At 41.8% G+C, this 25,387-nt stretch overlaps 1 protein-coding gene and 1 pseudogene across 1 annotated transcript; both read left to right on the forward strand.

Annotated features, from left to right (window-relative positions):
- The first annotated feature begins 6,677 nt into the window (after positions 1–6,677).
- MMP1 (matrix metallopeptidase 1) lies at positions 6,678–15,380 on the forward strand. The gene is made up of 10 exons (XM_006206695.4): positions 6,678–7,117; positions 7,545–7,789; positions 7,882–8,030; positions 8,545–8,670; positions 9,397–9,552; positions 9,686–9,803; positions 11,834–11,967; positions 13,846–14,008; positions 14,537–14,640; positions 14,796–15,380. The coding sequence occupies exons 1-10, from the start codon at positions 7,010–7,012 to the stop codon at positions 14,903–14,905; spliced, it is 1,413 nt and encodes a 470-aa protein (XP_006206757.1). The 5' UTR covers positions 6,678–7,009; the 3' UTR covers positions 14,906–15,380.
- A 3,343-nt stretch (positions 15,381–18,723) lies between these two features.
- Positions 18,724–24,680, forward strand: LOC140698626 (stromelysin-1-like; annotated as a pseudogene).
- The last annotated feature ends 707 nt before the right edge of the window (positions 24,681–25,387 follow it).

Genomic DNA, 25,387 nt, shown 5'->3' on the forward strand with positions numbered 1-25,387 from the left:
ACTTTCTAACAGACAGCTCTGGGCTTAAATCTCTACTCTGCCATCTGCTGGTGCCTTGGAGAAGATAATGTCTGAGTTTCCATTTTTCCTTACTTGTACGTGGAAGGGTTCAGCAGCTCTAAGGAATCCAGACTCCCAAGACCCACCCCATGGCCACCTCAGGAGCTTCCAGGGAGCCGGAAATGGAACAAGATTTACGCCTGGTGGGAACTGCCCCAAAATTCCCCTTTCCAGTTAAAGAAATTACTCCTCTCTCTCATGCTTCCCTCAAACACTTTTCCTTTCCCCTCTTAGCTGAAGACGCCTGGCATAACCTTCTCAAATGGTCTTAGGTTTTCCCGAGGTTGGAAAGAGATATTGCCTTCAATCAAGTGGCTTTTGATTATAGTCCTGCAGGTATGTCTGAGACAGTTCTTGGCAAGTTCAGGAGAAACTACGGAATAAAAAAAAATGCAATTTTACATCTCAATATGTTACCCTATGACATATACTCTCTATAGAACTAGGTGTACATATTCTTTTGCAGGCACTGTGTTAAGGGTATTTATGTATATATTGTTATATAGATACATATGTTTGTAGATGTGAGATACATTTATATAAAATATGCAATACACGCTGGTTCCTCTGTATGCAGAGACTGCTTAAACCCCTCAGTATAAATGAAAAGAGTTGTCTCTCAGTATCTGCAGGTGTTTGGGTCCCAGGACTCCCTGCAGTTACCAAAATCCGTGGACACTCAAGTCCCTTGTATAAAATAGCCTAGTATGTACATACATTTGCTCTTACAACCTGACAGCAGGGCCCAGGAAAGAGGGAAAACAGAGGACTCTGGAGGATTTGAGGGGCTTCCCTTCAGAGAAGGCTTGAAGGAAGAATGGGCACTGACCACGTGAACACCCAAGGGAGAGTGTTCAAGAAGGAGGAAGAGCCAAGGCAAAGATAAGATGGACACAATGGATTCAGGAAAAGCAAGTGGTCAATGTGGCTCCAGCAGAGTGAGGGAAGCAAGAGTAGGAACTGAGGTAAGAAATGGGCCAGATCAGAAAGGTCCTTGTAGTCCACCACACGGACTTTCATTTTCACGCTGAGTAAAATCAAAATCGGGGACCCCTTGCCATGTTTTGAGCAAAGCAGCGTATGTTCACTGCATTGAGCGTACATTGCAGAGTAGCCAGAATAGAAACGAGAAGGCCTATTGTCCCGGCAAGAAACGGCGGTGGTTCAAACCAAGGTGGTAGTGGAGGAGATCCATCTTTCGTGTGCTCACTGTATACCAGTCATTGTACTAACACATTGTACACAAATTATCTTATTTCAGCCACAGGAAAACGATCTAAGGAGGGGCTGTTATTATTTCTATTTTTTAGATGAGAAAAATCAAGACATAAGAAGATTGAATAATAGGTTATAGCTAGTAATTGTGAGAGCAGGTATGTGAGCTCAAGTCTGTGGTTTAGGAAGCTCTGTGCCAGGTGAGAAGTAGGAAAGTGAGGAATAGGAGTCCCGGTTAGAAGAAAATGATACCAGATCTGTCCAGATGGAGATGCCCTGGTGGCAACTGAAACTGAGGTGGGAGTTCAGGAAAAACTTTAGTTCAGGGTGAATAAGGATGCTGGTTAAAGTTACAGAAGTAGATGAAACTGTCCTGGGAAAAAAATGACCAGAGATTAAAAAGGAGAACTCAGAGCAAGACCTCGGTGAATGACTAGATTCAGGAAGAGGGAAAAGGAAGAGATGCCAGCAAAGGAGAGGAAGTAATCAGAAAGGTACAGGGAGAAAAAGCAAAGCACAGAAACTCCCAAGCCAGGGAAAGAAGGATTTCCAAGTTGAAGATCAAATACAAAAAAAGGATCAATGAGAATGTGAACTGAGAAAAAACCATTTGACTTGATGGTGGGTGTTATTTGTAACCATTGAGAGTTCAGTACAAGGAGTTAAAGTCAAAGTTAAGCTTAGTGGTGAGACTGATGGTAAAGAGAAGAGAGATGCTTGAGGAGCAGCCAGTTGAAATCATAGTTATCACTGTGTTTATCAAGCTCTTTCGGAGCAGACTAGCTCGCAGGATGGGAGGAAAAATCTGTACCAAAGGAAACACGCACATGGAAGAGAAAAGGGCTGAACTCACATGGGGACTTTAGCCAAAAAGGGACTGTGCTGTCTCATTGGCTGTTTCCAAAATAATTTTCTACTAGAACTGAAAAATACATTCAAAAGTCAAGTATATAAAAATGTCTGCGTGGTTCAATGTTTTGTATGGACTGGAGCCACCTGATTTTGTAACCAAAGACCTAATCTCATGTTTCTACCGCTTCCACTTGTGAGTGGGACAACCTGAACTGGATTAATCACGGAAAGTTGCCACAGTTTCTTCAGCCGTAAGGTAGAAATACCATCTGCCTTGACTCTTCCACAGGATTATCGTGAAGATAAATTACCGTGGTGTTAAAGTTGTTGAGGGCTCAGTAAGTGTTTTAATTGCTGTTTCTCTTGCCTAGCACTTAGAAGTGTTGACTGACCCAGAAAACCAGCTCTCATTGCAGTGAATTGTAGCAGGAGCATGAGTAGTTGAGAAAAATGAAAAAAGAACTGGATAAAAGAGTTGTGGGCATAGTGAACATTCCACCTTGCCAAAAACACAGAAAAATTCTGCTGCAATAGAACATGATTTGAAACCTGAATAACAGGAAAAAAAATCGGGGATTCCCAAATGAGCAAGTCATAGTATGGGCACTGCCGCATTATCAAAATCTCATAAGGATGTCCTGAGCTTCCTCGTGCATCTGAACTCCGTATCACAGACATGAGCCAAGCCATGGTACGAGCAGCACGTATCCCCTCCAGGGCCCTTGGTCTGAGCATCCTTAGTGAAGAGCTACAGCTGCAAAAGTCTGTAAGCTGGCTTGAAGGATGTGCTCCTGAGAAGCCTTTCCCATAATGTCTAATAAAAATATTTGGATGGAGAAATATTATTCCAAACAAGTTAGTAAAATGCTCAAAGTAATCAGAGGTTAAATGGTTATAGCATGACATGCAAGTAGCCAAAAGTAAACGTGCTGTGCTTCATTCAACATCTCCACTCAATGGATATGTTCAAATGTTTCCTCTGATCCTTTCAATCATTTTGATCTTCGGAGAGTGAAAGAGATAAAAATCCAATCATGGGTACGTATGTTACTTTTTGCAGACAATTGAGCCTAAAAAGAAATGACCCTTTTGTTTGTGTCATTGAGTATCTATTTATTCATTCATTACTTTATTCAACAATCATTTGTAAACAGTTGCTAAGTTGAGATGGTAATCATAAGCTGCAGTTTCATTAATTTGGGTAAAGGAAATAAGGGTGATGGAGTGGTAGCTTGAAGGAGAAGATTCTATCAGCCCTTAGGGACTGGGTGATGGCACAGAGGCATTGTTGTAGACATGACATGACATTAGACAGCCTAGTGTCTCACAACATTAACTCTCTGTCATGGAGGCAGTTTCTATACCCAGAGTGTGTGTGTCATGGCTGGTGACAAGAGCTCCATGAAGTGCTAGAAGTGGGCTGGAGTTTCACAGACACATGTCAGTAAGTGACGTAGGGTTGATATGTCAGTCATTTCTATCCAGAGGATAACCATGAGGACTGAAGTCGCCAAAGGTGCCAAGTGTCTGCTAAGCGTCTGGGACAGAGGGGTTGTCCATAACGCCACTACCTGGCCAAGATAGGGAGAAAATTTGGGGGTGGGACAAATCTTTCCCTCATGTTACTCCCAAAAGGAAACAGTATTAAATATTTAGAGCTTCTGGCTAAAGGCCATTTCAAGACTTGTAGGATTGAAAAAAATAAAAAAACAATAAAAAATAAAAATATTTGACACTCAAAGTGAACGACAAAATTAAAAAGATTGACTTGCCCAACATAAAAAAATAAAGCAAAAGTAAAATTCCCAAATGGAGTTTAATATGGAAAAATCCAAATACATTTGAGTCCTCTTTCCACAGAGCAGCCAGGATGGAAATACTTTGCCTGTTTGGGAATAGGAACCAGTTGGCATAGCCACCCTCATGAGAACCCTCGGAAGCCTGTCATCTCCCGGGGGACAGAGGGTAGCAGGATAATTTCCACTAAATTACATCCAAAAGAAGATTATGGGGAAAGAAGAAGCTCACAGAGAAAAAAAAAAACATTTGGATGTGAAGAGCAAGACAATTTTTAACATGTTTTGAGTTTTTGTTGGAAACTATGCTAAGTGCAAGCATTGCTAGGATTTTGGTAGGATTTAATCACTCTTTTTGTTCTAGATTGTTATGTGTTCTTTTTCACCCTCGGATCACTCACTAGCACCAGCCCAGGAGTTGCGTATGTTCCGGTATGAATACCTAACGGGAAATTTTAAGATTCAGGACCGCATGAATCTTTGAGGCTTGTTGCTTAAACAAAACTTGCAACTCTTTGTTAATGTAGGAAAAAATCTAACAAAAAGGTACTTTAGGTATCCAATTTCCGATCCATGTCAACATCTCTGATGTTGTGACAAAATACGTAGTGCTTTTCAGTCACGAGCTCTGGACTCAGACCAGGAGAAGAAGGTGTTAGTCCAAACACTATCTGCTCTTTCCTCCACCCTCGTCCTCCCCTGCAGAAGTGTGACCCCAGGCAAGTAGGCAAATACTCTGTCCTTTAGTCTCAACCGGACAATTGGAGTCCTGGATTAGATCCATGGCTTTTGAGCATCACTGCACTGAACCCTCATTGTCCCATAGAAATTGGGATTTTGCTGAAGAAGAGGGGTTGGGGGACAAAGTGGGAGTCATGTAGGTGGGACTTCCAGGTCCCCTCATTTCCCATTCCATTAGAGCATCTCTGCTGTCATCTGGTTTACAAATTGGTTTTCCAAAAGGAATTTTGTTTCAATGATACAGTAGTTTACGAAAGTTTGAAAGCTTCTAGACCGTAAGTTATAGAGACTCTTGCCAGACTGAAGAGTTACTGAGACTCTGGAGGGTGATGCTTATGTAATTTCTTGCCCAATCCCAGATGGCCACAACGCTGTTCTCTCGAGTTAACTTAGTGACACTGATTTCCCAGACCCCAGTGCAGCTGGGGGCAACGTCTCCTCACTGATCAGATTCCCTAACAGTCAGGGTGTGTCTGCCCCTCCTTGACTTTGAAAACACAGTCTGTGTTCAACCTCTAATAAAAAAAAGAGCACCTTTCAGTACTTCCCTTGCCTGTGCTAAAGTCCCTTCAATTGTGTGTATTTTGGTCCCCACCTCACCTTCCCTTTAATGCCTGTGAGAAAGACAGGATTTCATCTTCCTAAAAGCCTCTTCCAATTTCTCTTACCAGCATGAACACCCATGTTACTCCGCTGAGATGAGGAACTTGTGGTTAAATGATTAGAGAGGAAATAAGCTCTTTCACATGGATTCCACAAATATGGAAGCAATATTTATGCATAAGATGCTTTTCTTAGTGTGGCAAGGAAAACAGAAATTGGTAAAGTGAGAAAAGCCCTGAGAGAGCAAACTCGAGATGGTGGGAAAGCTGGGCGACGCCGTCAAGTGCTAATGTGGAGGAACGTGGGCTAATGTTCCTCTATTTTATGTCACATAGAGACACTTTCACGGAAGGTGGTTGGGGCATGAGTACAGGAGGCTACGGATTGAGACCATCTTTCCTCACCAAGAGTGGAATGGAGGATACCACTGGTGGCTCCAAGACACTTTAATGAGGAGCAGGAATAATGAATGTACACTTTTCATTCCATAGCCATGTGTTTAACGTGCAGACAAAAAAATAACCCATTAAACATGATTTTACAGGTAGGATAGCCTATAATGAGATAAAACTTTGAGAGTAAATTTAATAATCCTGGAGGTGGCATTAAGATCTGGCAAAAATCATGATGGAGGTGGAAAAATTAAGGAAGGTCACGAAATTTAGGCTTTAGTGTCTCCTATCCCACCATATTCTGGTAAAACTAGTTTGTGCAACTTTATACAGACTTCTGGTAAAGCATCTTAAGGTGTCCGGTAAGATGTTTTACTAATTAATCCCTTCCCATAAGAATGGTACACAGAAGATGCTAGATAAGATCTTTGGAATGGATGAGTACATAAGTATATGAATGAATGCATACATGAAAAATAAATAACTACTGCCTTGCCCCAGGCAGCAAAGATGTGCTCACATTGAAGGGAGCAAGGATAACTAAAAATAAGAGTCCAGACTCAGCCTTGGTCTTTTGCTAGCCCCTGGCTCACCTGGTACCTTCTGACAGGTGTCAGAGAAGGACCCTATGTGTCCCATGATGCCCACGGGCAGTGTCCACACAGGGTGGGGAGTTACCTCATAACCCACCTGAGGATGGGTGTCTTCTCAGCCAAGGTTCTCAAATCCTGGGCCTGAATGAAGATTAAGGGAAGCTATGGGGCTGTGGAAATAGTGTCCAAGGCAGCTTGGCAGGATGGAAGGGAACCCCCTGAACCCGGGAGAGCCACCCCAAAAGGAGTACCTGCAGAGCTAAACTTCAGCCACTGGGCATACAGGTCAGCAGCTGTGCCTCTGCTCCGGGAGCAAGGTGTGTGTACCACCCAGAGTACTTTATGATCAGCAGAATCTAACAGCAATGCCTCCTTAAAAAAAAAAAAAAAAAGCCCGTGGAGTACTCTGCAATCTGTGCATATAATCACATAGGCTAGACACGAATTGCAGAAAACAGCTATTTACATGGTGGCCATGTCTCCTACATCCACGTCCTGTTTGATATTAATCATAAGATTGCAACACCAAATGATTCCGAATAATCCGCTTGAAGTCACCATTTCTGATGACTGCTCAGGCAATTCATTGCTAATCAAGAGGATGTTATGAAACGTGAGTCAGACAGCCTCTGGCTTCCTGGAAGTTCAGGATCCCTTTATATAAAAAGGGAGCTTCCTACTGGAGACACTGGAGCAGCAGAGAGGTGGGGAGCCCTCAGATTCCTTAAGCTGAGAAGGAAGACAGACGGACGCCAGCATGCCCAGCCTCTCTCTGCTGCTGCTGCTGCTGCTCTGGAGTTCAGGGGCTCACGGCTTCCCAGCGGCGACTTCAGAAACACAAGAGCGAGATGTGCAGATCGTGCAGGTAACTGCTGGATTTCACATGCCAGAGATGCAAAAGCCTTTATTTGCGTTCTCCCGTGGCATAAAGGAATAACAGCGGAATCGTAGAGTTTATTTAAGGGTGGATTTCTTACAAAGAAATTGTTGTCAGAAGGGGCACTCTCCCGGCTAAATATATCTAGCCATGCCTAGAGTCTCCTTTTCCAGTTAGAGTGGTAGGAACCGTGTGCAAATTTGTGATTCTGACTTCATAGTCATGATCAGTCGGGAGATTTCTACTCCAAAATTAGTTTCTACCAATAATAAGGATACTCAGCATCACGCACCTAAGCACAAGCACAATTTAAAGGTCGTTTCTCTGTTTATGAAGTGTAAGTTCATACTGTCAATCTTCAGAAAATTTAGAAAGAGTTCCCATCCGGTGTTTCGATCATTTTGTCTTTTGTCAGAAATACCTGGAAAACTACTACAACCTGAAAAGTGACGGGAAGCAAGTTGAAAAGCAGAGAAACCGTAACCCAGTCGTTGAAAAACTAAAGCAAATGCAAAAATTCTTTGGGCTGAAAGTGACTGGGAAACCAGATGCTGAAACGCTGCAGGTGATGGAGAAGCCCAGATGTGGGGTGCCTGACGTGGCTCAGTTTGTTCTCACTCAGGGGAACCCTCGGTGGGAGCGCACAAACCTGACCTACAGGTAATTGGACTGAGAATCAGAGAGGGAACGCTATTTCCCATCACAGCCATCAGAAATGAGGTTTGATGTGACTCTATTTATTTCACTTGAAGGATTGAAAACTACACCCCAGATATGGCGAGAGCAGATGTGGACCACGCCATTGAGAAGGCCTTTCAACTCTGGAGCAATGCCTCGCCCCTGACCTTCACCAGGGTCTTTGAGGGTCAAGCGGACATCATGATATCCTTTGTCAGGGGAGGTAAGCTCTTCTTGTGGCATGAAAGCATTCCCACCTTCACTTCACCCTGCCCCTGCATCTCTCCAGCTTCGCAGCTAGATTTCCTTGTTTAAGAGGAGTGTGGATTTGGGGGGCTTAAGAGGGAAAACTATAGACTCACATAGTAAACAAACTTATGGTTACTGGGGGGGAGAGGGTGGGAAGGGGTAAATTGGGGGTTCGAGATTTGCAGATATTAACTGCTATATATAAAATAGATAAAAACAAAATTTCTTCTGTATAGCACAGGGAACTATATTCCATACCTTGTAGTAACCTATAATGGAAAAGAATGTGAAAAGGAATATATGTATGTGTATGTATGACAGAAACACTGTGCTGTGCACCAGAAATTGACACATTGTAACTTACTATACTTCAATTGAAAAAGAAGAAGAAGGAAACTATATAGCATTTGCTGGAAATCTGTTGGCCCCTCCTGGGTTAGCCTGAATAATAACCAAGAGGAACGTTTCTTGAATTCTGCTTCTTGCAGATCATCGTGACAATTCTCCCTTTGACGGACCTGGAGGAATGCTGGCTCATGCTTTCCAGCCAGGCCCAGGTCTTGGAGGGGATGCTCATTTTGATGAAGATGAAATGTGGACCAACAATTTCAGAAGTAAGTCAACTAATCTCGCCTCTCTCCACTCCTCCCCACCTCCACCTTCTTGGTTCATTGTCATATTGGTTGATTTAACTGAAAGAATGCATTAATAGAATTATGTATACCACTTAGAAAATTAATGACAGACACATTTAGAAAAGTGTAAGAGAAAAATTATTTCTATTAGTAAGAGCATCTTATTGGTTACAAAGAAGCCATTCTAAAATTTCTGTTGAGAAAGTGTTAACAATCTTAATGTTTTCCTTGTGGGCATCTACATATTACCTTTTTTTTTTTTTTTTACTGGAAGAACCCATCCAAATGTAACAATGTTAGTTAAAATATGTGGAAATTAAAGGAGAGACTGTATCTGTTTTCCAAAATTTCCAGCATTAAGCATGTATCAGTCTGTAAATAGAAAAAAAAAACTGTGTTAATAGGCAATTGTGTCTCTGTGAAATAATACAGTCATCTAACCCCAACAAGACTGACTGATCTGGGCTAGGATCTTGGTTGGCTGAATTTGCTTTTTCATTGTAATTATAGAGTTTAGAATTTAACCCATCTCTTCACTATTAATAAATGTGTTCCTCTCACCTTTAGAAAAGTTTTTTTATATATATTTCAAAAAGTTATCGAGAAAATATAAACATAATCCTTGTACAGTTGTAGAGCCTTATTAAATGTCTCAAAACTGAAAACACTACAAATAATTACAAACGGGTTTGTTGGCCCTTTTAGATTATAACCTGTACCGCGTGGCAGCTCATGAACTGGGCCATTCCCTTGGGCTTTCTCACTCCACTGACATCGGGGCTTTGATGTATCCCAGCTACATCTTCAGCGGTGACGTTCAGCTGTCTCAGGACGACATTGATGGCATCCAGGCCATTTACGGTGAGTATGAAGAAAAGCATTAAGACAAGGGGTCGTCAGAGCAGCCATTGGCTGTGTTCTCTAAGAAGCTTGCATTGGCTATGCAGTTTTCCAAAGCCAGGCTGGACTAACTCCAGGTCTCTCATTCCTTTAGGACCTTCCCAAAATCCCACTCAGCCCACTGGCCCACAGACCCCACAAGCGTGTGACAGTAAGCTGACGTTTGATGCTATAACCACCATTCGGGGAGAAATCATGTTCCTTAAAGACAGGTAAGGCTTCAATTCTTCTCTGTGCTTCGCATTTGGAATAATAACTGGACTCACTGCTGTGGGTCCACGTGCACCTCTGCTGTGTTTCCCACATCATTTCTCTCACATTTGTTCACATGCATAATTATAATTACAGGTACACGTAAGCAATTGCTTGCTCTTACACAGCATAATGAACTTATAACAACTTCTTTCCCCACATATATTCTGTCATTTGATTCTCAGAAAAATTACCACTGAAGTAGAAAATCAGTAAATCTAATTCCACTTTTCAGATCAGTAGAGTAAGGCGGAGAGAAGGAAAGAGATGCTTCAGGGTACAGAGTTCACTGGCCTTCTGACCCCCATTCCAGGCCTCTTTGCATTTTGGTCTCTCTTTATGATAATAAGCAATTAGTACTTTTTTAGGAGAAATCAGTTCTTTTCACAGCACCATGAAAAGGGTTGTGTAGACCCCTTTAAGTACCATCCTGGAAAAGACAGCCCTTCCAAAGCCTGTGGTCAGGACAGGTCTGTGAGCCTCCATCCCCTCTCCTGGAGGGGGACACCAAAGAAGGGTAGGAGCTATTGCGGGGAGAATCCCCAGGAGTTCATGAGGACCTACCTTGGGGTGATATGCTCAGTCACAAAGGGCTTCCATCCTCAGGAGAGTGTCCCAGAACTTTCTCAGCAATGTGTGGCCTAAAGGATGCCAGGGTCTCCTCACATGCAAGAAACAGGCCTGCTCTGCATACAGTTCTGATTCATGAAGAACCAGGCCAAATAATCATATAATCTTTTCTGAATGATACAGTCCACAGCATGGAGAAATGAGGGTTGCTCTGAAAGGCTCCCTTGCCCTCACCACTTTTCCGGGTGAGTGGCTGGTGTTGTCTTGTTCCCTGTGGGTCCATCTACCCCAGGAAGCAGCGTATGGGCTCCTGATTACTTCTCAGCCTGGGCTGTGCTCTTTCTGACTGTGGAAGGCAAGGATGGGCGTAGACCACACAGGGTGTGGCTCACTGCTGGGCAGTGCTCAGAAAATCCTTGGTTTTAAAGGAAAGGTCTCAATACAGCAGGACACACTTAATCAAAGCAACCATTTGGGGGACCGCTCCAAAGAACAGGACCAAATCTAGGATTTGCAAGAACTGAAAGGACACAGGTCATTTAAATGTCCCCAAGTCCAGAAGACACAGAAGGCAAGAAGCAGTCCTGGTAACTGACTTGCCCGAGGTCTCACAGCCAGGCAGAGGCAGGACTGGATCTAGAAGTCCGATCTGACTCCCACAGCTCGTCTTTCCTGTGGCCTGGACTCGGGTAGGCCCTCTGCTGGCTCACATGACAGTCTGTGCTTTCTTGTCACCCTGGTCTCAGTGGGCTGCAGCATCCACTTTCTAAACCACCAACCAAAGGAGGACAAAGGGAGAGGCTGCTGGATCTGAGTTTAAAATTAACCTTTGCCTCTTATCAGTTTCACGGCCTTGGACACCTCCCTTGTCCTGGCTTCAATTTCTTATCTGTAAGACAAGAGTTATATTCTCTCCTAGGGTTTTTGGGAGGCAGGGCATGGCTTAGTGGCTTGTGCATTAGAAGCATTGACTAAGTGTAGGATATTAGTGTTCCAGCCAGCTGCGTGCTTGCCCAAGCTGATTGTGGCAATTTAGAAATTATATGAACTTACAATTACACTTAAACCAAATGTAATAAAAGTAATCAAAACGCATGCTTTTATAACCCTTTGTAATTATTTTGCTACGTTTGACTATTTATGTCCCTGAGGTTGTTTATGCTTAAGGTACGTGGAAATCTGCGTGTGGAAATACTATACAGCAGTGCACCGCTGCAAATCTGCAGTGGTGGGGGTATTTCCACCATGAAAAGGAGCAAATGCTACCAGCCAGGACTCTCCCCACCCCCATCTCAGAGAGCCAGATGTCACACTTACTGGCACACCTCCACGGCCAGCAATGGGAGGACCTGGGTGACAGCCAGGGCATGCTGTGGATTATGTCAAAATCTTCTTCCTTTTTTTTTTTTTTCCAAATCAGGTTCTACATGCGCACAAATTCCTTCTACCCAGAAGTGGAGCTCAATTTCATTTCTATTTTCTGGCCACAACTGCCAAATGGACTTCAAGCTGCTTACGAGGTGGCTGACAGGGATGAAGTCCGCTTTTTCAAAGGTAATGCTCCCAATTTTCTTGCAGTTTTTACAAATTAAGTTTTTCTCCTGCTTTTGGGCTGATATATGAGACTACTGGCTACTTTCTTTCCGTGGACTTTGGAAAATCTAGCCGTCTTACCAAATCAGTGGGAGGTCATCACCTAAGTTAAGAACTGCAGAGTGTATTTCTGAATAATTTTCAGTGAAAGGCATTTGACTGGATATACACGTTTTCTGACCTGTTTGAGAATCTGGACTTACGGAAGTGCTTTCTGTGAGAATTGTTTATGTATTTTAAACACTGTCCAGTGCTAACTCTCCTGAGAGAGGGGGTGGCTCCTGCAGGGCAGCCAGACGGGGGCGCTGTAGCCTTGCTGTCATAGTATGGTCTTCAGACCCACAGCGCTGACACCTTCCGGTTTTCTGATAGGGATACAGAATCTTACTTAGCGTAATGCCCACAGAGCCCACCCGTGTCATCAGATCCCAGACCTTGAATTTTAACAAGATTCTCAGGCAATTTGTATGGACATTGAAGCGTGAAAAGTATGAATCATCGTGAATTGAGCAGGGCAAACGTCTCTGATTCTATCAGAATGAAACCTAATCCAATGATCAGCTCTTGACTTTGAAGAAACAATGCCAAACACCAGTATTTCTGCAAATATACGTTTGGCAGACTACAGGCCAACATGGAGACATCTGATTGAGTCATACACTCAGGGCAAAGAACGGAATCCGGTTCAGACGGGCAAAAAAATTGAAACCAGCTTTCCAGCCCTTATGTAATGAAATTAAATAGGATTGTAGATACACAAAGTTTCAAACTGCTTTTCCCTGAGGGATAAACGAGCATACTTGTGCAATGAACAATCCTGGCTTCAAGATGTAAGGCCAGTTTTACGTGACACGGGGTTTACTAAGTATAAACATGCAGAATGTGGACACAGCTGAAATTCAAGTGTTTGGAACTGTATTCTAGTCAGATGCAGTGATTTTCACGCAGGGCTGCAAGTCATTACAGATTGCGATTCATTACAGCACTCTGGCCTTTAGGGAACCACTGGTGTGAACTTCCACAGCCCATGGGCTACCTGGAGACGTGAGGTTTCTATCACTGAGGTGGCGTGATAAGCTCTTTTTTATTTTATTTTATTTTATTTTATTTTATTTTATTTTATTCGAGAGAACATGTGAGCAGCCAAAGCGACTTAGTATTTATCATTTATTTCTTCAAAATCTAAAATATTCTCAGGTACAAAAGGAAGAGTATGGAAAACTCTTCTTTAGAAGTTATCACTTTTTTTTATTGCTTTTTGAGGGGAGGGAGGTAATTAGGTTTATTTATTTACTTTTAGAGGAGGTACTGGGGATTGAACCCAGGACCTCATGCATGCTAAGCATGTGCTCTACCACTTGAGCTATACCTTCCCCTTACATTTGCTTTTCATTTATAAATATTCTGGAATTTCGTGGGTGAGAGCAAAATCCTTGCTTGATCTAGGCGTGTCTCTTTTAAGGATATCAGGAGGGTGACGTTTTAATGTGATAAGACCGTCCGGGGCCCCAGAACCAAGGGTGATATTCCAATGAATTCTTTAGTCTTTCAAACGGCTGGCTTTGGAAAAAAGCCCTCAACTCCATAAATCAGTCATTTTCAAAGCTTGCTGCAGATTAGAATCAGCCGGGAAATTTTTAAAAATATACTTATTTAATTGGTCCAGGGTAGGTATACCAGCATCAGTATTAAAAAACAAAAACCAAAAAACTCCCTAGATAATTCTAATGTGCAGTCAGGGCACTACATTAACACGTGAGACTAAGTGTTTAGCTGGAAATCGACTTCCTGTCTGCTGGTCCCTGGGCAGGTGTTTCATCCCTGTTTCTTGATTGGCAGGTAATAAGTACTGGGCTGTCAGAGGGCAGAATGTGCTACACGGATACCCCAAGGACATCTACAGGTCCTTTGGCTTCCCTAGAAATGTGAAGAATATCGATGCTGCTGTTTCGGCGGAAGATACTGGGAAAACGTACTTCTTTGTTGCTAACAAATGCTGGAGGTAAAACCTGAGTGGAGAGAATGGAAGGGTACCAGTTCTTTCTACACGGAGAGACATTACCAGATTGAGTCATTTAAAAATGAGTCTCATATTGCCTTGGCTTGCTGCCTTTTCTGTGAATGGCTGTAGTCAGTTCACTTTCTAAGTCTACTGACCAATAATTGCCATGAAATAGCGGTCCCAGAAATCCAGGGAGAATATGGGAATGAATTAGAAAGAGGGGGCGTGAACTGGAGAGCATTCATCTTCATAGAGCTGCTTCAGCCAGCAGGAACTCATCTCCCATTGCATTTGACATGAACAACACCTGCTAGAGAATTAGAATTAGATGTCGGAGTTCAGAGGGACCATATAAATCTTCAAGGCCACCCGACATCCTACCTCACTTCATCCCACCTCCTTTATCACACATGATCTATGGAATTAAAAGTCCTTATTACATTCCTGCTGGTGAATTCCCCGTAATGATTTTGAGGAGGTTACACGTTTAACAAATGGTTCTGACACTTCTAACAATTTTTTGACCAGGTATGATGAGTATAAAAGATCCATGGATGCAGGTTATCCCAAAATGATAGCAGAAGAGTTTCCTGGCATTGGCAACAAAGTTGACGCTGTCTTCCAGAAAGATGGTAAGTGAATATATACATATATATCTCCTCTATTTTGTTGCCATGACATAGCATCAGTATTATGTCACAAATGACTTGGATTTTTTCAAGAATTCAAGGTAAGCCTAGAAATCATTTGTATAATGTAGAGTAAGTCTCTTTTGTTTTATTTCTAGGATTTTTCTATTTCTTTCGTGGAACAAGGCAATACAAACTTGATCCCAGAACAAAGAGAATTTTGACTCTCCTAAAAGCTAACAGCTGGTTCAACTGCAGAAAAAATTGACCAACTGTTACCAAGTGAAACAGAAAAATATATTTCACAAGTCCAAGGAAGGTGTTTTCCTGAAGAGCCATATATTTAAGTGAAATACAGCATTATTAAGTATAATCTTATTTATACCTCATTTTACATGTGTCTTTTTTATGATTTAGAATGTAATGTTTTATGTACTGCTATAATTTAGTTCCACAAATGAGGGCTAAGTAAGGTCAAGTTCATGGCTTATGGATTCAGATGGGCCAGCTTTGCAATGAGCGAAACTCTTTTCCAAAATATGAGATTTTGACATTGATACTGGAGAGCAGACTCAGTCATGAACATCTCCTCTCAAGACAAAAAGAGACAAGAGACAGGAGTCTTCACCAGAGGAAGAGCAAGTCTAGGACGTATGAGCAGCCACTACTGTCATCCTAATATGCAAGGGACAACTTTTGTTCCAAAGTGTTTTATGTTTGAAATAAAGCCATCCTTCCCTCTATTTTGAGTTATTGTATTATTATTTCCTGATTATCAAGTCACATGCACAGAGATTAATTTGCAAATTTGAAAGGGGAATTAGACAAATATACAAAATATTCATGTGGAAAATTAGGATATATTAGAAGTTCAACTATTCTCCATTCTCATGGAGTTTACATCATGGAGAAGGAGGAAAATCTACCTCCCAGGTCCCATACAAAGATTTCAAAACTGGTTTTAGGTAAGAGCAGTGACAGGATGGCAGAGCTTTCTGGGGACATGTCCTTTTCTCCTCTCCCGAGCACATGGAGGGGTTATGTTCCTCCACAGTCCAGCTCCCCACAGATGCGGGAGGGAGGGGTGGGCAGTAGCATCTGACTAGTCCTGGCCAGTGGATTGTGCTCAGAAGTGACTGATATCACTTCCACATGGAAACATTTGATCTCTGGTGTAAATTTCTCCAGTGGTCCCTGGCTCTGCTGTGGTGATTACAGAAGCATGTCTTAAGAGAAGAAGTCTAAATTGCTGGGCCAACACTCCCAACAGTTACCCCAAACCTCAGTAGATTTTGCTTAAGAAATAAACTTCCATTGTGCTAAGCCACAAAAATTTTAGATTTTGTTAAAGCTGAATAATCTAGTTTTTCCAGACAAACATGATCTAATTTAGTATGCCGAATTTGGGAGGATGTTAATGTAGGTAGGAATCCTGTAGGGAACTTCCGAGCTGTATGAATCTTCTGAGTAGCTCAGAGATCCTCACAGTGTTTGCAGACTTTCCAAAGTACATAAGACTTGAGAATATTTTGAAGTATTCATAATTTAGAGGCAGGCAGTTCTCAACTCAAAAATTTGGACAGCATGTAACGTTCCCTTTTGATCAAGTCTCTCACCAATAAATGTTTTTATATTAAAGTATTTTAACTTTTTTCAGTTTGTGACTTAGCACAATCACCAAACCTATCACAAAATCAAGAGTTTCCAATGAAAGAAGATGCAAAATTTTGTGATTAGTATCATGTCACACCGAGAATCAAGTGTGTATATTTCCAATTTTAGAATCAGAGGCTCTTGAATGTTGGAATTTATAGGTAATCCGTTTTCCCAAGAATTGGACCACCTATAACTGAGGAGCTGTTATACATCCCTCAGTCTTAGTTACAGGATGTGATGGACTCTGTATAACACCTGTGCAGCCCAGGCCAGGAGCTGCAAAGGTAGACACTGATCAAAGAAAAGGCTAGATTAGCCAGGGGATCAGCTAGTTGGGGAAAAAGAACAGACGCTAAGGAAGTAAGTTGAAGGAAAGTTTGGGGTCAGTATCAAGAATGAGGAAAGCAAACAAATAATGTCAAAACATGAGAAAAAAGTTGAGGGAGAGCCAAGGTTCAAGCCAAGAGGTCTTGATAGACACATAAGTAGTAATAGGCTTCTGAGCAATCTCTTACCACTTGATAGCGGACCACGAGTTTATTACTTAATATTTTGATCCTAATCTCTACCACTTTGGGTTGTTCTAAAAGATAAGAAATAACACACATGTAGGGCCTGGTGTACAGTAGCAGCTCTAGACTTCATAAGGTTTCACCTTTTTCTGAAGAGCAAGCCTCTCCTTGCCAGACTGTACACATACTCCAGTAATTTTAATAAGTGATGAATGACTTAAAGACAAACACAAGATTTTTGCCACCTCAAGTCATTAATTTCTTTCAGACATGGTGGTTTAATGTAGGATAAGTTTGCACACCAACATCACTCCCGTGAGTTGTGCCAAGTGCAATCATGGCTCTTACTACAACACTAACTTTCATTACATCATTACCACATTAATAAGATCCATCAACACCAGTAAAATTATGACTCAGATAGAAATGAGGCATCACAGAGCTTGTCAAATAAGTACCTGACAGCATTGCCACAGATTTTTCAGGCCAACAGGCTTTGTCTAGTGAAGATACTGAAGTGAATAATGTTCCCCAGCATCTGACTCACGTGCCAACTTGGTGAGTGACGTTACATCTACCCTATTTTTATAGATGGTAAAACAATGGCCCACAGAAATTGTAGACTTGTTTGTAGTCCAGCTGGCTTTCTCTAAGTCTGGTTGTCAGCGCCTCCCAATCCTGATTTTCAAGCTAATATCCATTCCACTCCCCCAGGCTGTAGAGCAAATTTCTTGGCTGCAGTAAGCCACAGGTTGACTTAACTGGTCCAATGGGTACTCAAGCTTCTCTCCAACTCTGGTTTGGAGGTCTCAGAGCCACCGGTTTCTAGAAATCACACTCTGTCCAGTCCACTTCAAGTAGGGTGTAGGTGGTAGGTGGTACTCAGAGGACCATTCCTGCACACTCGTTAATATACTGTGCCATCACTTTGAAGTTACACACTTCAGGTACGGTAGAGTGAATTTATCTTTAGCGAGAGAAAAACAATTCTATACTACAAGAATTTTAGGGTCCTCTGTATTAATAGGTTAATTTGATAAGACAGTTATGCAGACTTACTATGTGAAAAGCACTATACATGGCTGAGAAAAAAGAGAGAGAGAGAGAGAGGAAGAGAAATACAATTCATGGGCAGAGAGGAGAGGTTAGATGGAGAGGAACTGAAATAATTCCCCACTAAAATTCTCAATCCACTTCCTTCTTCGTACTTGAGGAGGAGAGAAAGAAGATGGAAAGATTTTTAAAAAGCAAAGAAGAGGAGTGTAGGAGGGACATTTCAGTCTGATGTGTAATTTGATTTCAATTTAGCAAGTTTTTATGGACTAGTTACTATAAGCATATCTTGCATTCTGAAATCCGTAACATCCACTCAGAATGAAGCATCCCTTCAGAATGAGTGAAGCTCAAAGCAGAATCAGTGTCCTCCTTCCTTCTTCTAGACACCCCTCTTCCATAGCCTGCTTCCTTCCCCAGTGCTCCTCCTCCGGGGCCAGTAAATCCATCTGAAAAGTCAGTAATAGCTGTTTTAAACAGGGACTCAAGAAATGGAATGTGTCTCCAAGCAGCAACGTCCACATTTAGACCACCAATGTATCTGAAATTTCTTTCCATTCATCTATTTATTCCTAACCTACTTATATTTGAGTTTTAGATATAGTCTTTTTTTTTTAAGGCCCTGGTTTTAAAGTCTAAACATCTGACACTTTACTGAACTTAGCAGCTACCTCTCAGTAAACACACAAACATGAATTATCAGTCAGTTCTATTTCCTCTTTATAAACACAGAATCATTTCCTGAGAGATGACTCGTTCTCTCACCAGCCAAGAAGGTTGAGGGAAATTACTGATGCAGGCTACAGCACCTTTACATTGAATAGCTGTGAACACTCCTTGTGTCATTCAGATTTTTTAAAAGCGCATGCATGACCACGCTGTTCGGATAAAAGCTGTGTTGCCCCACAAAAGGACGGCCACAAGAGAGCAGGCACAGAAGCCAAGAGGCGAAGCAGGTGTTTTCCTGAGCTAAGGAAGTGAGAAGGAAGCCTCTTGCCATCCTCGGGCAGCGAGGTCTGCCAGGCAGCTCGGCTTAGCCACTGAATGGAGGTGTGAAGAAAGGGACTTAAACATGGACCTTGTCCAGGTATGTAATGGTGGCAGCCACTGCAGCCACCGGCCATCCCAAGTGGAGCAGCACACACGCCTGCCCGGCCTTGCAGAGGAAAGCAGGATGGTTTGGCTGGCAGTTGCTGTGTTGGAATCACTTAGCATTAGGCAGTGTCAAAGTGCTGGAGGTGGAAGGTCGCTCCCTTTTAACGCAGAAAAGGGGAAAGGTGCAGGAATGGGATAACATTACTCAAGATTAGAAAATAAGGTAGGAGCAGCAGCTTTGGAGCTAAATGAAAAGAATAAATGGAAAATGCTTGTAACTTCACTGGCTTTAGAATTTCCTCCGTTGAAATAATTAGGGAGAAGGTACGTGTTCCTTTTGAGCTTTAAATACTATCAAGTAATAATGTTCGTGTTGTTACTTGACAACTTGGAACGGAAGTATTTCAGTTCCATCTTGAAGCAGGTCTGTGTTAACAATGTAAAGGTGAAAAAGTCAGATACATTCACCCAAACTACCCACATTGTTAGGTCAAAGGGTGGCTTCTTTTCCTGTAAGCATGCCGGACCCAAATTTTTAATTTCAAGCTCCTTACTTGGAGAACAGACTGAACTGTAATGAGATTTTAAAATTAGTACAAAGATAAAATAATAATGGGGATCAATAAAAATAACATTAAGTGTCACACTTTTCTTTCAATAAAAACTAGATAATAACTAGTTGCTATGAAATTTGGGTAAATGGATGAAAATAAATAAAATGAACTTAAAACTATACTTTTTGTTCCATTAACACCACCTAGAAAAATACTATAATCTAGAAAAAAGAGGTGAAAGAGTTTGTTACAAGGAAGGACAGCAGTCCCCTTGTTAAAAAAAATACAAGAAATGCAGAGGTTCCTGGGGTTGGAGGTGACGGGGGAGCTGGACTCCAACACTCTGGAGGTGATGCTCAAACCCAGATGTGGGGTTCCTGACGCTGGTCACTTCAGCACCTTTCCTCACACGCCCAAGTGGGGGAAAACTCACCTCGCTTACAGGTGATGGGTTCCAAGAGGCTTTGACACAATACCAGGATTTTTATAAATTACAATCACAGGAGAAAATAATCTTCAATTTTTCTCTTAGAGGATTGTGGATTATACACTGGATTTGCCAAGAGATGCTGTTGATTCTGCCATTGAGAAAGCTCTGAAAGTCTGGGAGGAGCAGTCTCTACTCACATTCTCTAGGATTTATGATGGAGAGGCTGACATAATGATCCCTTTTACATTTAAAAGTAATAAAATAAAATAAAATGTACTCACTTACCTGATATTGTTGTATTGAAAAAGAGCAAAATGAAATTCTGAATTCTTATTTTTCCATTATTTTTTTTTATGCTACAACATGGAGACTTTGATAATTTTGCTGGACTTGGTAAAGTTTTGGCTCATGCCTATCCAGCAGGGCCCGGTTTTTACAGAAACGTTTACTTTGACGGTGATGGACAATGGGCGGAAGATAGAGCAGGTGGGTCACAAACCTCTCTGGATGATTTCAGGAATAATGTCTAACACTATCCAAGAATAATTTGATTACCCAGAATAAGCAGTAAACGGAACATCCTAAGAAAGAAAATTTCTGATTATTTGATGGTAACAACCAGAACCTCTCTTTGTCACAATCGTTACTGAAGAACTTTATAAAATGTCTGTGTTTCCATCTTTGCCCCCAGCAAGCGCAATATTAAAGCACCATTTAGTCTTACTCCCACAACTCAGGAACTTCCAGGGGTTTTAGAATAGATTAACAATGTTTCTCATCACTTTAACTATAGTTGATTAAGGTAGAATTAATTACATCGAATCAGGTTTGACCCTAAAATGTACCCTTGGGTTTTTCTCTTCCCATTTGCTTCCTTTCCTCTTAAAAGTAAAGATTAGAAAAAATGCCAGGAAATAAAGTAAATTTCTAGTTCACCTGCTCAAATAAATTTGCCATTGTCTCTAGCTTAAGAGACTTTTTCTCTTTCTGAATTGGTTCTCGACAACTTTAGTAAGTTTAAATACAATAATCAAAATTAACTGCGTTTTACAGTCACGCCTCTGTGAGCGCACAGGATTCGTTCCAGGATCCCCCAAGGGTACCAAAGTCTACACACGCTCAAGTCCCTCACATGAAACGGCACAGTACGATGAATACAGCTGTCCTTGGTTTCCTTGGGTTTGGTAGCCACCTATTCAACCAACTGCTGACTGAAATCCAATCAACAACTGATTGAATCCGTGGATGAAAAATCTGCGGATATGGAGGAGACTGACTATTTTTTTCCAGTAGCTTCTGAAGTTTGGAAACACACGGAGACAACTGCTATTTTCAAGACTGGTTAGGCTTTTTAAAGCAAATGCAAAGAGTATCTTTACTGAGATGCACAGACTTGAACTTTGTGCTGCAGGAAATAGTCTAGCTGTATTTGAACAACTATTCTTTTGTGTATATTTGCTTGGAGCATTGGTAATATAATGTCTACTATTAATTTCAACAAAAAACTCTTTTGTAATACAAAGAAAAACTGTATTCAGCCCTGTTTGTGCTGCAGATAACTGTTGGGCACATTTCTGTTTTAAACTAAAGACTGTGAGCATCCAATGGCACCCACAACTGGGAAGCTTTTTGACAATGAAAAAGTATTTGATTATGAAGAGAAGGAGAGAAACTGAGGCTAAATTCACATAGGAAATAACCAGAGTTTTTGTTGTTTAAGATTTTGAGGATTAAAGCAAATTGCAACTGTCACGTGTTACTAAATTTGAACAGTGACCAACTTTGTATTTTTAGAGGTAATGAGAATGTATTGACATGGTACTAGTCTTAGTCCAACCAAAGAACTATCTTCTAGAAACAATGTTTATCACTGTCACTATAGGAAAAGTGACTTGGTGTCCCTGACCAGAGAGATGGTGGGAAAGTATCTTATATGTTGACTTCAAGCCAACCTTGAAATATACATGGATTTCTATAAAGAGTGGAATATGCCAGTCTATGAACCAATCCATAAATAAGGAAAAGACACTGTGTGAGTCAAGGATGCCCTGCACAGCTGACATGTGTCCTGTCCTGTTGATAGGTTTATGGAATAAATAGCTGTTAGATTCTAAACCTTCATGGTTTTTCAAATAGGGACCAATTTATTCCTTGTTGCTTGGCCATTCACTGGGTATCTTTCACTTGGCCAACATTAAAGCTTTGATGTACTCAGTCCACAACGCACTCACAGACCTTACCCAGCTCTGCCTTTCTCAAGATGATGTGAATGGCATTCAGTCCCTGTACAACGAATGATGCTGGAAAAATTAGACATTGTAGCTTTGCAATGATGGTCCTCAGGAAAGCTTTAAAATGCTACATAAAGCATTTGCAACTCAACTTAAAGCACTTGGAGAATGTTTGAAAAGCACATATATTGACAGAAGCATCACATTTCCTAATGTTTGCATCTTCATATCTGTTCCCTTTAGGACCTCCCCCTGCTTCCCCTGAGGACCCCATGGTGCCCACGTAATCTGTGCCTCTAGAACCCGGGACACCAGCCACATGTGATCCCGCTTTGTCCTTTGATGCGATCAGCACCCTGAGTTTAAAAGACAGGTCAGACTGGAAAATTATCTTTTCCTGTCTATTCTTTTGCTGTACAATGCTTAGAGAGGAAACTAGAAACCTGACAGATTTTTAAACAAAATATTTCCACTACATTTTAAAATCCTTCTGATTGGATTTTTTTCCCGCATTTATCAGTTTCTTAAAATTGTCCAGATCAATTTTTACAGACTACAAGGATGATTCTTGGTCACTAGAATGCAAGCTTGATGAAGGCTGGGGAGTTCATATCTTTTATTCACTTTCATATCCTTAGAGCCTAGAACAGGCCTGGCACATGCAATGAATGTGTAGAACGAATGAATAATTGTTACATACAAATATCATAAATCATACAGTGTCTGCAAAAACCGCTGGTGGATCTTTAGAAGCAGAACTGCATCTTTACCTTTGCTAACAACTGCTGCTATTTAAATTAAATTAATTTTGGAAAAAGTGATATGTGCTTATAGAGCAATAGTAAAATTTCACCAAAAAACACAGACTTAAAAGAAAATGCTCTCTGCCATCCCTGACCTATAGAATCCCCAGTTTCCCCCATAGTGTGTGACCATTGGTACTATTTTCCTTTGTCTTTTTACCAAAATATTCCATTGACAAATGAGTATAAATATATATCATTCCTGCTACTTTTTTCAAAAATATTAATGGGAACATGATATAAACACTATTTTACAGACTTCTAGAATGGACACCAAACAAAGTAATTATATTGTTAATACATTTCCTATCATATCGATCATAACCCTGGGATGAAATGGAAGAGGACAGTCCAATCCAGAATTTAGCAAAGACTGTTCTCTGTCAGTAACGGAAGCCTCCTCATCCTACCCGATAGTTACAGAATAATCTAGTAAATGAATCCATAATTTGACGAACTCTTGCTAGTGCACATTTGGGGGTTGCTTTCAATATTTTGCTTTTTAAAGCAATAATGGAATCAACAGACTTTTACTTATGTCATTTCACAGGTGTGAGCGTGTCTGTTGAAAAGCTCTAGCACCTGCGGGCTAGATAGAGGTAGAGCTGGAGAAGCACCTCACTGATCAGGTAACATGAAGGTCTTGGACGTTGCCAACAATGGCAGCGCGGACTGGAAGATGGGGGCAGAGATAGGACCAAAGTATCCCTTAGGATGGTTTCGGTACAGACTGACTTACTAAAGGGAATTCCTTGGCTCATCAACTAGCAAGACAAGTCTTTAGGCAGCTTTCAGATGCAGGTTACCCGGCTTCTTCTGCTATTCTCTGGGCTCCGCTCTCTGAGTGACGGCTTTATCCTGGAGGTTGAATTTCCCCATGGTGGCCCGATTACTGCAGGCATTACATTTCTTCAGTGCCTTATCTCTAGCCACCAGATAAGATTTCTCTCCTTTCCTCTGATTGAGCTGTCTTTGTGCGTGGGCCACATGGAGTCAGTCCCTGAGAAAGAGAGAGCCGGACTTCCATGACTGGCTTAGATCCCAGAAGGTGAGGGTGTGCTTAATCCCACCCGAATCACCCTGCTGCTCTTCCACAAGTAAGGAAGCAACATCAACACTTTCGACTGAGAATGACTGTGAGATGAGAAAGTGGAAAGTGCGCACAGACAATCTTGGGAAAACGTTGGCAGAGAAAGCTCTCACAAAAATCTTTTCTCTTATGTCTGCAGACTAGGTAAATGGTTCTAATGAATGCATTTATTTGGCTGCGGAGTAAACAGGAAAAAGGAACTTCTATTTACAGCCCCTGTACAACGTGCTTTATGTGTGTGGTTCATTTAGGCTTCATAATAATACAGTAAATGACAAAGTCTTTCAATTTCAGAACTTAGGCTGCAAAGGATAAACTCTCCCGTGATCGGGAACCCGTGATCGGGAACTGGTGAACAGCCGCCCCGAGACGCCACCTACTACGAAGTCTCTGGCTCCAAAGATCTCGCTCATCTTGAGGTTAGGTTAACAGGGAGCAAATCAACGTCACCTAGCGTAAGTTTGTCTTCATTACACTCTAGTTAACGTCGTTGCTTTTAAGGGCACACAAGTTTGCTGAGATCGTGGCTCTCTTAAGATTGCGGCACCGTCTCCACCACGGTGTTTCCAGCTCTGCAGACCTCGGCTACAGCAATATAGCTGAGGACAGAGAGCACTAAGACAAAAATAGGTTCTGACTCAGAATCTTGACGCTGATTCCGGCTCTTCCCTCAGGACTGACGGAGAAGCCCTTGCTTCACGGCACTTTCTGGAGTTAGATGTTAGGGTCAGCAGTATGAAGTGGGGTCCTTTAGCATCCTATCCTTTAGAAGATAGGGAAATCTGACTCTTGCAGTTCCACCACGCCCTCAACATTGTGTGACCTTTCCAGACTTGTTCCTTTTGCAGCAACCCCCTGGTTCAGATAACAGCACCACCTTCTTCTTGTATCTTCATCTTGAAACCTCAGTCTCCCTTGATTTCATCTTTTGCTCACAGGCCACATTCCCTCAGTTGCTGTAGCCTGTGAATTCTGCCTGTGCTGTGTCTCGAGCGGATACAACAGAGGGCTTCAGCAGGACAGTGGCAGAGTGGACAGGAGGAAGCGGCACACACGAGATGTTACTCAGTCTCCGTCATCAGCTAACTACATATCCACGCTCACGTTGCCCCTGCGGTCACCAATTCACCTGGACCATTTCCCACCTTGTCCAGGATCTCTTCTCACATAAAATTAACTTTTGACTTGGATTTGACAAGTCTTGGCATCAATTTTCACATGACCTCGGAGCAAGAAACTGTTTCAGATGTAGGGAGCTGATGAGTTTCAATCTAGTGGGCAAAACACATATCCTAAAGGGGTATAAAGCCAAGGCCAGTCATGATC

Source organism: Vicugna pacos, chromosome 10, assembly GCF_048564905.1.
Source record: "Vicugna pacos chromosome 10, VicPac4, whole genome shotgun sequence".
Lineage (NCBI taxonomy): Eukaryota > Metazoa > Chordata > Mammalia > Artiodactyla > Camelidae > Vicugna > Vicugna pacos.

What these genes read in the sequence shown, in the direction of transcription:
- MMP1 (XM_006206695.4), top strand. Translation starts at nt 7,010, where the DNA reads ATGCCCAGCCTCTCTCTGCTGCTGCTGCTGCTGCTCTGGAGTTCAGGG. An exon ending in GATATCCTTTGTCAGGGGAG is followed by an intron (nt 8,031 to 8,544) that starts GTAAGCTCTTCT and finishes TGCTTCTTGCAG; the next exon opens with ATCATCGTGACAATTCTCCC. An exon ending in ATCATGTTCCTTAAAGACAG is followed by an intron (nt 9,804 to 11,833) that starts GTAAGGCTTCAA and finishes TTTCCAAATCAG; the next exon opens with GTTCTACATGCGCACAAATT.